Source organism: Apostichopus japonicus, chromosome 8 (assembly GCF_037975245.1).
Source record: "Apostichopus japonicus isolate 1M-3 chromosome 8, ASM3797524v1, whole genome shotgun sequence".
Taxonomy (NCBI): domain Eukaryota; kingdom Metazoa; phylum Echinodermata; class Holothuroidea; order Aspidochirotida; family Stichopodidae; genus Apostichopus; species Apostichopus japonicus.
This window is the reverse complement of record NC_092568.1, coordinates 21,803,980-21,816,531: the sequence shown is the minus strand read 5'-3', so window position 1 is coordinate 21,816,531 and position 12,552 is coordinate 21,803,980. Positions and strand designations below refer to the sequence as shown.

Sequence of the window (12,552 nt, the reverse complement as noted above, 5' to 3'; positions counted from 1 at the left end):
TTGAAAAGTCTGCCGTACTGCGCCTCAATGCAAGCAACTTTCAGAGTTCTAGGATCAAGCAGCAACTTCAAGTGTTCCCAAGGGAAGCAAATGCTTAAATACTGACTTAAAAAGTGGATACAAGTAGTGAGATTCTGATATCCCTAATGTCACACACATTAAGCTGTAAGGCAACAGCTGTACATATACTATATTCATATTGAATCCAACACTGTTTCACTTTTACTATGGCTGTAGATGTTATACAGTATGTCGATAATGCAAATATAACACATTGCTTTTCAATACATGCCAACTTTCGTGACTGCAAAACTGCACATACAACAAAATTGAACAATGGATCTGCGAGACTAACATTGTGAAATAAATTCCTGACAAACTGTATATATACCCACAATCCCTTTATTATCTCTCTTAATTGACCAAAATATGGGAGTAAATTAATTTCAAAGTCAGTCCATGGATTCCTTGAGATGACCATTCGTGATAAAAAGTGATAAAATAATGCTTCTCTTTCTTAAGTTTGACCTTACCAGTAACTACTGCACCCTCAGCTGTTTCTGATCAGACCCCAATTCTGAGTTCAAATTTAAGACAAGTCAAACTGATTTCGAACATCCGCTCATTTACATTAAGAACCAATGAGCCATGCCAGACCACTCAAGATCGCAAAATAGAAAGACATAATTGAGGTTTGTTCGCTAGGAAAAACGTGCGAAACCATTAGCCGCTGTGTGATGTACAGCTCTGAGATTAATGCCTACTACAGTACTATCGTGTCGTATTATGCGCGCATTACAAACAACAATGAAAGTTAAAGGTCAACGCTGATCCTGGGTCAGCCCAGAGTTGCAAATTGTATTACAAATTTAACACTGTCTATTGCCAGGTTCAAATCTCGTGGTCAGATTCGCTTTTACATTACAAATCAGATGCCAAGTAGGTGGTTCAACACTACACACTGGATCTAAATTAACAGGGCCTAGACAGGATCCATTGGCATTATGAAACAGCTTAAATTTCTTGACTTTAAGCTGAATTGACATGCAAATGGAAATTTTTGTAAAGCAGTTGTTCAGTATGGGCAGACATCAATGAAAATAGTCACACAACAAATTTTTATTCAGAATGTTTTCTTTACAAATGTGTGTTTTTCTCCTTAAAATTTTATCAAGACAAAAAAATATACAACTGTCTACTATTTTTGTGTACCTAAACCTTACAGAACATTTACTAATAACCATTCTTGGCAATTTTTTTTTGTCTAACAGTATTTTCCACACCCAGATTCAGTGAAAACACACACATGTATATGGTACATGAATCATAAATATACTGTATAGAACTGATTGTGAACTGTGAGTCATGGCAGTGTGTCTTCTGTTTTTCTTACACCTGTTATTTGTGGTGTAAAAGATCAACTCTTTACAGAAATGACCACTTGAACTTTGCAATATGTCTGGTTTTCAATCAACCTTCAAACAATTACAATTACTACAGTTTTAGGTCACTTTGGCCCTTTGTCCATTGTTAGGTATATAAACTCTCTGGTAATGGCTTAGTTTCAATGATGGACTTGTTTAATGTTTACCATTACCAGTTAATTTTACTGCAATTTCCATTTCAGCCGAAGAATAGCTTGGGTCGTATTCAACAGTACTAGTTCACAGTGACTCACGAAATGGGAGACCAGAGAGGAAAGTTCAATGACTTAACTACTGTAATCATCAGAATAAAAACAATCCTATTATTGCTTGCTGTCGTGAAAGACAGTTATAAACCTTCCAGTGTTATTATACAGACTTACCAAGTAAAACAGTTTGATACTCTTCAATAAATTTGAGAGATTTTGTATCTTGAGATTGACATCATTTCCCACATCTTGATGAACTTTAGACGAGCTGCACCGCGGGCTTCTGAAAACAGAAAAGCAAAACCCAGAGATGATATTTTTAAGGAGCGCAGGACTTCACCTTGACCAATGCGAGAGAAAACGACACATTTTGAATTGTTTCATGCCATGTTAATAAAATAAAGATGCTGTACATGTCATATGAACAAGTAGTAGAAAACAAAAAGAAGATATTTCAAATATCTAGGAATTAAATAATTAATCAGAATTAAGCAGACCATGAGATCCACCAATGCATTATAGATGTAACTTATACAGTCTAACATGTACAGGAAATTAACGATATGTTTCAGAAATTAGGAATCAAACCATAAAAGTAATCTTTGTCTTTCTCTGTAAATACTATTGATAAGCAATTCCGTCGTTAGAAAACACTTCCTCATTTTGTTACTGAGCCATTTCAAGGACAATGATTTGCGTCATAAAGACACAGTGCTGTTGTAAAAATGCAATTGCACGTATAAGCATATTATATGTGTATAGCGCAGTATTTATTTCAGGATGAGTTCCCAGAAAAAATTAATAAATGAAAGTTGAGACTGTTTGTACAGCATTTTTCTCAATTTTATTGAACGTGAGATTTCAGAGTCACACAATGATAACTCAACACTGCAGAGTATGCAAGGTTTGCCAAGTATTAATGCGTACAATTTTTCATAATGTCGTAGTGTGTAATGACAATATATAGCATTTATTAAACAGTTTGTTATGACAAGCTCTAACAGCACTTAGGAATATTGGGTCACCAATTTTGTTGACAGTACTTACTAGAGGTTACCTCTAATACAAAAAAAGGCAAATACATGGCAAATAAACAAGTTACAACAAAATTTCTTTATACAGTAGCTACCTCGGAGACGCAGGCTGTAATCAATGCTACTTGATTCTATCTGGCAACTGCACAGTGAGCGACATTTTTAGTCTATATTCACAGTACTGTTTGGTGTTTTAACTTCAAAACCAATCCTACCTTCATGAAATCTATTATCAGAGTCCACATAGCATTAAGTTCTTTCTTGAAAGTATTATAAAATTAATTTAACATTCACAAATAACTTCTTCTATTTCCCATCAAACAACCCTTCTTTAAATCCCCATTGTAAACATAAATTAACCAATCCTTCAGATTAATTAATGTATTCCTCAATATTTTTCCTTCCCTGATTCTTCAACTCATAGCATTTGAAGATATATGTTACAAAAGGATTGTAGGCCTAGACTGACTTCCCCCCCCCCCCTCCTGCCCCACCCCATTTGAAAAATATCAGAATTTCTTGAGGTTTCAGTACCTGTTGTTAAAATGATGTTAATTCAAAACACTACATCACATTACCTTTTAAGCTCATGTGGATATTTGACTAGCTAACTGCTGGGGGTCTACAGTGCCAAAATAACCAGCTTTTAGCAGCCTCCAGCTCTATTTTGCTTGTTTCTAATCTATAACGGACCCCCACACATCATCAGATGCCCAAACCACTCACCAGCACCCCATATGGTATAAATTAAGTAATATCAATATTTGTCCATGAATGATTTACTTTCTTAAACATACTATTGCGGGCTCACACATGTTAACAAAGATGTGAACAACAAGGGTCTTATAATTCTGAGGCCGCAGTAAAGTGTCCATTTTATCCACCTCCTACATGCTGTGAGGTTCATGCCTTGCCCAAAAGTCCTTGCCTTCCCCCACAGGTACTTTAGTATATATTAATAGATCATTTAGAAAATCATTTAACCTAAACACACATCGGCGGTTAAATTTCTCAATTTTTGATATTACTGTTAATTGACCGGTTCCAGCTGGCAAGACCCAAAGGGCAATCAGAACCTCAATGAAGAACTTGTGACTTGTTTACTTTGTTGGTGCTGCTCTATTTCTCTTTTCGTTTTCTTTATACCACAGTTCAGTTTTAATAATTGTCATTCATGGACGGTTGAAGGCCACCTTCTTAAAATAAGTGTTGGGTTTCGATTTCAAGAGTGCTGTCGTAAATAAGTACACTGGCCTACGAGGCACATACTCTCCTTCCGAGGGGCTGCCAGAGAGCTTTCATTCATATATGCAGTAGTTCTTGACATATTTTTTTAACAAACTTATTGCCAACTTTTAATGTTTATATACTAAAATTTTCAAAGGCAGGAGAGATTTACACCATAAACATCCTTTTACTTGGAAACTAACTAGTGTCGTGTGTATGTAAAATCAAAACAGTTTGGCACATACTTCCTCATGTTAAGGAAGTTTGAAGTTGAGGAACAGTCACAATACCCATTTCCTTAAAAACAAATATGTTTTTAATCTTTCAATTAAGGTAACACTAAATATCATATTTCTAATAAGATAGATCTGTTGGGTACAGTCAACCATCTACATGAAACACAGTACAGGGGAGGTGGGGGGGGGGGGGAGAGGGTGAAGTAAATCCTGTGATGTAATTCACTGTATTATTAATATCTACCAATGTATCACTGATATTAAGATCTGTTGGACTGCATACAGGAAATGATGTCACATCCACATTGTTATTGATGCAAACTACAATCTTTCCTTTTCATATATGATCAGCTCTTCACAGTCAATGGAAAACAACTGTCATTTACCACTGTTCATTAGTATTGTTAAGCTTAAGAGGAGCATGTCAAGAACATTTTCTTCTTTGGTCATAAATGATTATCGTGGTTATTCAAACCAGACATTTTTATTATGTTGATATTCATCCCCTTCCTATACCAAGTCATATTGTGGATATATGAAGAAAAATTAACAAAACATATCATATAAACAAAACACTATGGCCAGATATTAAATGTTAGGACTACTTAATAGAGCTCTGTTGATTTGTCAAATAGCCTCATCAGGTAGGAACTTGTCTAATTTCTTTCTCAAGGGCAGCAAATCAGAAAAGGCCTGAAATTGATGTAAGTCTACAACTGTAGGTTGCAAATGATTATCCACAACTTTAGCTGAGCTAAATCCTTACATAGTAACTCTACATAGTACAACACCATTCATGCTAATTTCAGCCTTGGCTAGCTTAGTTGTTCATTGTTATTTTTCCTTCTTGTTCTTTCCCTCCCAAAAACATACTTCAATCTGTTCATTAAACAATCTTGTACAACACTTTCTTGCAAGCTATACAGTACTTATAGTTAGCATTGGGCAACAACTGAAACCTTTTCCAGGGTCACCAGGATAAGGACACATTAAGTCTTTACTGAGAAAGATATCAATCATGATTACACTCACATTTGATTCATGACATTGTTGAGAAAGGTGCCATCTACCAACTCCATGTAGTCCAGCTCTCCTTTCTTGAACGTCTGAATCTGCTCATCAAAATGAATAATAAGAGAATGGAAGATTGAACAACAAAAAACTGATCTCACAGTGGCTTTTTGAAGCCATCAAGTCAGCCCTGGATAACAACTGATTGTGCAATATGAAATTTCTCAAACCTGCTAACATACCAAATAGTCTCTAAGAAAAACATTTTTCAACCCAATGGCAATGATTTTGCTGAACTCTATTAATTATTAATCCCATTCACAGTTTGAAAGCTTTACAACCTACTTGAAACAATTCGTTAAACTAATTTCAACCCTGGAGGAGTGTGCACCGGGGGAGGGGGGAGGATCATGAATAATTTGCATAAACACGGCTGCATACAAACTACACAGAAAATGAATGGAAAATAACAGGTTAGTAAAGTTGTAAACAGTTGGTTACTATGCATTTCATGTACACAATTAGTTGTCCTCAGAAATGGACTCCAAAACAGATTTTTTTTGTCTCCTTTGATTGGATGACAGACCATTCAAGATCTGCCTTAGTCTGTAATGTATAACATCACTATGACACAGTAAGATGTAAAGTTTTACTAAACCATGCAGAATTGAACATCAATGTTCCCTTTAACACAATATCGAATAGAAGTAAACAAAAGGCTATCTCATTTCCAGGTAAAAATGAAAAATAGTGACTCATCATTGCTTAGATCTATATAAATAAAAATAACTTGATACAAAATAGGTATCACAACCCCAAATTACATTTTCCTAATTTATTGCATTCTGTTGAAAATGAGGAGATGAACAGAATCAATAGGTTGAAGTTTTACTATAACTGCTCCAGTCTGCCTAATTAGGCAATGCTATAAATTATTAACATCAGAAACATGTAAATCTTCTTATTTAAATGAATCTCTTTACAATTGCTGTTTTGTTTTACTTTAAACTTTATAATGAAAGCACATGTTTGGTTTCAATTTGTGTACTGCTGTATTAAACATAACAACTTAACAACCCTGCTATTTTGGCAAATTAAATTTAAGTAGTTTTGCAGTTCTATATATATATATCTCAACAAATGCTGGTACAGTACCACAACAGCCCACAAGTGGCAAACATGCAGGCACCTGCATAGTAACGGGGAAAACAAGTTTATGACATACTGTACATGTAGGTTTGTTTTAATAGCAGACCTAGTGCTGCGCATCAACAACACTTTCCTACATTAACAGTTCAAATGCATTTACAGTTAGTAAATGACCTTGTACATCGCAAAATGAGTCATACACGTTAATGCACAAATATAAATAGTGAATTTGTACTGAGCCTTTCAATGAACAGAGATTTCAATGCCTGAGTGACACAGACACAAAGACCAGGGAAACACCAAAAGACAATGATATGAACAAAGGAAGGAACCAAAAATAAACTAATAGTAATTTAGTTTTTTTTTGGCTGTGGGCTTCCAATGCTGTGTCATTTTATCGAGTGTAGTCTTTGTTGTGGTTGTTTGAACTTGCTTAAAATGGTGTCAAAGGGTAATACAAGTACACATTTTTAATTGTGGTACAATTGTCAAAAGTTAGAACTAGAGAACAAAGAAAAAACTCAATTAAATATTGAACTTGGTACCTGGACAGGTAAAGTATCCTGTGGATCAGATAATAATATATTCATATTTATCAGGAAGAAAATTTAACATTTGCAATCTTCATATTGAAATACTACACTATTAAACTTAGCACACAATGTAGATGTATGTACACAGATTAACCTTCCATTCCAAAGCTGGATGTTGTCTGTGGTGGAAACAAATTACAACATTTAAGATGATTTAAGTTTGACTCTGAGAATTTTCAACAAAGTGGCTATTCTTACGACTGTTCGTAAGAATAATTTCCGATTACGCATGCGCAGTTGCTATTTTTATGACAGGAGTACTATTTTTTACGACCAGGAGTAACAATAATTTCCGGTTAGGGTTAGTGTTAGGGTTAGGATTGGGGTTTAGGGTTAAAGTTAGGGTTAGGGTTACCCCTACTTCATGCGCAGTTGCTTTATTTACTTTACTGCGCTTGAATTCGCCTTTGTCGTAAGAATAGTTTATAAATAATTGTTACGACTAGTCGTAAGAATAGCCACGGCCAATTTTCAACACTAAGAAATGAAATAGGGTCAGCTCTTTTTCCCTTCTTAATGTCGGAATTAACGATTTGTTGGGTTACATTAGAACCTTTGTAAACTTTCACTGTAATGGAAATTTACTTTGAACCCCCGTATCAATTGATGGAGTACACTGGGTCTAGGCTAGGCGAAAAAAAGGTTGGTTTGTTTTTGTCTACATTGTAAAAGGGTACTTTTCCATATTCTTTTCCTTACTTTTTATGTATCCCGCTTCAAAAATAATACACATTCTACAAAGGAAGATTTCAGTATTGCCTCAACATTTCTTACGATGTTAAAGATTTAGGCCACTATAGTGTGTCAAAGAACTTCAAAACACAAGCATTACACAAACGACACAGAGCATGAAAAATAGAAGTCACCTACCCATAACACCAATGGATGGGCCATAAATTCCTCCAATGGGCCCTCAGCATTCATATCTAACACAACTTGCTATGAATATTCCAGAATTAATCCATGTATTTCCATAAACTGTATATAGGTGATATTGTACTTCTGAAAATTATAAGAAGAAGGAGATGCTGTTCACAGGCTAGCACTGTAGAAAATTTTATAACATGTGAAGATGAAAGCAGAATACTGAGGCTTCAATTTGTTATTATTTTGTATTGCTCTACACATAAATGGAATTTAGCTTACAATCATTAATACATCAAGGATGATGTTCTATATTAAATGTCATGACTTGAACTGTTACTAGTTAGTAGGCAAGGCCTAGGCTACTCATTACACTATTCTCATGCACTAAGTTTAAATAACAAATGCAGTGGCTAATAATGTAATAGTCAGTCGGAGACTGATGTATGCGATGGCCAAGATTTGCACGGCACCACTGGACAAACTAGTGTTACATAACAATACAGATCCAACAGTTAGGTCTTTTAGACTTAGCCTACTGACTTAGGCCCTAAAAGTTACGTCTAACTTAACTAGTGACCTAAGGCTATAGTCTAGAGACTTAGACTAGAGTATGGCTAGACTGACTAAACGCACTGATTGCACTTATTTAACAATCTAAACAGTAAAACTGACAGTAGGCTACTTTGGCTTACGTTTAGCAACCGTAGCAACACTACAAATTCACCCGTCTTTATCGTCGAACAAAATATGAGAACTACTTTGATACCATATGCAGTCTTGTTAAGAATGAAACTTCCAAATTATTCCACACCAAAAATTCCATGAATCACAAAATGATTAATAGCGTAAGCTACGATTACAGGGTTTGTATTTGTAGGCTGGGTAGTAAGCTCCCTTCCAGTTAAAAGATAACTGAAAGTGAGTCATGTATTACCCACCTGCGAATCGATATAACGACAACAATGTATTGCACTTAGCTTTGTACACGCCATGTGTGTGTTTGTTGGCTGTTGAGTTGCATACCGCAAAAGATTCCCCTTTGAACTGTTTGAACCAATCAGAGTCTTTGTGAGATGGAATGGCAAAATTCACCAATCAAATACAAGTTGAGTAAGCATCGAAATTAAGGTTTAAGGGAGAGCCCCAAAGTTAGGTGTGGCGACATTTAGATCAAACAATCTAAGTTCATATTATGACTATGAGTAAAGGTTTTATTCAGACTAGAAGAATACAAATGTTTTGACTCATCAAAGCATTTATGACTAATTGGGTTACACATCATAACAAATATAGACAAATAATAATTGCATTCCTAGCACAACAAGTTGTTTATATGCGAGCATGCGAGTGGTGTGCCTGGTTTTATATATTATATTCATATTTCCAGCAATGAGGGAACAATGTTTGCTTGTCTTTATTTCACACTTTGCATTTGGTACTATTCATACTTTAAGTTTTTTTTAGATCGATGCCTCCTTGAACTAGCTGACTAGCCCATGTCTGATTTTATGGAGCTCTGACAAAGACATGAGGACTGCAGACCAACTGCGTCGAAACAATTTGTTGATAGAAACATGTTGTTACTTTCAGACATTATGCTTTGAGCAAATGTAATGACACATCATAGAAAAGGACAGGGGTTACTGATGAAAATATGCTATTTGAAGAATAGTTGTAAAAGAAATAACTTGCAAAAGAATAATGCCCAAAGAGAGCATCAAGAACTTTAGAACATTTCTCCATTGCTTTACAATGTGAGGAAAATTAGAATGTTTAAAATGGATACCTTATTTTCGGAAATTTTTTTCTGATGTTTCCAAAGTGTTCATGGTGGTTTTAGACCTACATTTCACAGAAAATATGACAGAAACTTACTTTGGAAATGAGAAGTAATTTATTAAACAGATAGCATATATTGCTTGAAGGACTGTTTAGAGTTAATATGTCATGCCCGTTTCATCAATTCCCACCCACCCCAGCCCTTCAATCTACCCAACATCTCTAGCATTTCCGCTTTTGGTGACCTCATGTCTCGTGTAATAGTTGTAAGCATTTCTGATTTTTTTTCCATTCAGGATTGCTTCATAGTAATAGTAAGGTGACCTACGATAGCCGTTCCATTTAAGTACAGGTAGGTATACACACCCTTGATATTTGTAATCGAATGCACAGATATCTCTCACGGTGACATGAACATATACATTTTGAGATAAAACTAAAAGTTTCGGGATGAAAGTAACAATTTGGAGATGAAAGTAGCTATTTCGATATGAAATGTCGCCATTCCGAGATGTAGGGTGGAGGCTTTGCGATAAAGCATTGAACTTTCGATATGAAATGTCAAACGATCCCAACTTTACCTCACAATTTCGAATTTAAAACGTCGAATTTTGCCAGGAATGAAATAAACGTCGAAAACTGAACACGAAAAGTACAAATTTCGATATAAAAACGTTCAAATTTCAACGAATTTCTCAAGGAAATTGTCAAGATGCCAAAAGACGAAATTTTGATGTAACAATGCCGCATATGTTAGCAAACTATATATGCGGCAAAATCATTCCCAAGTTGAGAACTGATGCCTTTTAGAGCGGATCTAGTTAAAAGAAACTTCGGGAATGAATGAACTTTTGAAGCATGTTAGTAAGGTACAGGGCCGTCTTAAGAGATCACCGGGCCCCTCAATCAAGTGAGTTCGAAAAAAGTTGCGTGAAAAATTGACATCCTTGACAATCGCTCAAGAATACACATGCCTGCATTTACCACCCCTCCCCATAGGCGTAGGAGCCTCATTTGATTTGGGGGGGGGGGGCTGTAACGACTTGCCCGAAAAAATATAACCAAAATTTTTCGCGCGCTCCGCGCGCGTTCCACGTGTCAATGTGCATATCATCACATGCCAATATCATAAAATCATTTTCGTGTTATTACCCTTCCATATTGGTTAGAATTATTGGGAAGTCGTTACAACAATAATGATAATAATTATATAAGTTTAACCATTGAAAACACATTGCAAATTATTCTTCTTTCAGTAGGTGCCAGTGGCGGAGCTAGGGGTATTGGTCAGGGGGAGAGAATGGTCTGTAGGGGCGCTTCCGACACTATCTAAGCGCAGCGCCACTACAGGTTGGCGCGGAGCGTACAGAAATTTTTGGAGTAAAGATGCTCCCTAGATCGCCGGAATTGACCCTTTCCATGCCTTGCTAATTTGCAGATAAACAAAGAATAAATATGTGTCATCGCCATTTGTCAGAAAATTGCACCAACAAAATGTGACAAATGTTAATCCCCTGACTGTATGGAGACTCCGCCACTGGTAGGTGTCCGAAAAATTCTCAGCATATTGCCCAAATTTTCACCCAAAAAATTGAAAAACACACTGCAAATTATTATTCTTTCAGTAGGTGCCCGAAAAATTCTCAGCATATTGCCCGAATTTTCACCCAAAAATTTGAAAAACGCATTGCAAATTATTCTTCTTTCAGTAGGTGCTCGAAAAAATCTCAGCATATTGCCCGAATTTTCAACAAAAAAATTGCTTGGGGGCTGCAGCCCCCCCCCCCGCCTCCTACGCCTATGCCCCTCCCTATGTCGAGCATAAAGCATAAAACTTTAGCTGAATAACATACGTGATATATCTAAAAGCTGAAATACATTATAGAAGAGTAATCTTCCAGTTGCCCTCCATCCCTTCCCTAACAATACTGGACTCACCCATTTGTAACACCCTTGTGTTGAGTCTTTTAACTGGGGGAACTAACGGAACTTGCGGCATTTCTTGATCGTAAACTGTTGTATGATTGGCTGAAAGTCAATCTTTTTGAGGTGTTGTAAGCCTTCGGGCATTGTATATTCCAGGGTGTCCAACTCAGATTCGAATATTTAATGTCAAACTCTCAAGTGTTTCACCAACTCTCGTCACAAGTTGTCAAGTATCGAATTCAATCAGTCATAATGGCCTATTCAATAAGTTTTCCTCTCAGATTAAGACATGGGGTTACTACGATTGCGGGGCCCCTGACATCGCGGGGCCCTGGGCCAGGGCCCAGTGGGCCCATGCCTTAAGACGGCCCTGGTAAGGTAACGGGAAGGAGGCTCAAAAGGATCACTTTGGTTGCACAGTGCAGATCCATAGCGTATACCGTATCAGTGTTATCACCAGCCAAGTAAAGCTAGCTGTATACGGTGGTCTTGGATTCTATTGTATTGTGTATATGCGCGCAGGTGTGTGAAGGCGCCACGTTTCGGTGGAAGGAGGGGGGGGGGAGGGGATTCGAAATAGGCAATCAGAAGGAAAAAATACACCGTAACCGAAAATATTATTTGAAACGGAAACAAAATACAAATGTAGTGGGAAAGGATGACCGCTTCCTGTCTCCTGTGTACACATCGGGGATGGGCTGGAAGAGTGAGGGGGCGGTGCCTGATAGTCATAAAGGCTTAAAAATAACATACAACATTAATTGTTCAACTGATGCTCTTCAATACACTGTCCTCTATTTGGCACCCTTAAATCTCCTCCGGATTGTTTACCTTCTCCGGGCTCTTCTACACTCTCATTACACTGCGTACGGTCAGAGGCAAACAGGACCAGATCGGGCCTTTGAACAAATACGGCACCCTCGCCACTAATACCCTTCATTATGTTATGCAAGTGAGAATACATTATTCCTTTTTTTCAATATTGTTCTGCGTTATCTCGAAATATTCCAGGTCCTCTAACCGATCACGGACCGGGTGCTGCCCTCCTGCTTCATGCCTGTACTAAACAACAAGTAAACAGCAGTTCCCAAAACCTT

At 36.8% G+C, this 12,552-nt stretch overlaps 1 protein-coding gene across 4 annotated transcripts in view; it reads right to left on the bottom strand.

Annotated features, from left to right (window-relative positions):
• The window catches only part of LOC139971045 (girdin-like), an 82,070-nt gene extending 73,388 nt beyond the window's left edge, over nt 1-8,682 (bottom strand). For 3 of the 4 annotated variants that reach the window (XM_071977202.1, XM_071977204.1, XM_071977205.1), the window contains exons 1-4: nt 8,443-8,682; nt 7,754-7,885; nt 5,163-5,242; nt 1,808-1,916 (exon numbers count right to left, since the gene is read on the bottom strand). In XM_071977202.1, coding sequence (XP_071833303.1) covers nt 1,808-1,916; nt 5,163-5,242; nt 7,754-7,807 — 243 coding nt within the window. In that variant the 5' untranslated portion in view covers nt 7,808-7,885; nt 8,443-8,682. The remainder of the gene's footprint in view (nt 1-1,807; nt 1,917-5,162; nt 5,243-7,753; nt 7,886-8,442) is intronic. The other variant, XM_071977203.1, reaches the window with a different exon arrangement.
• Between the last annotated feature and the right edge of the window lie 3,870 nt (nt 8,683-12,552).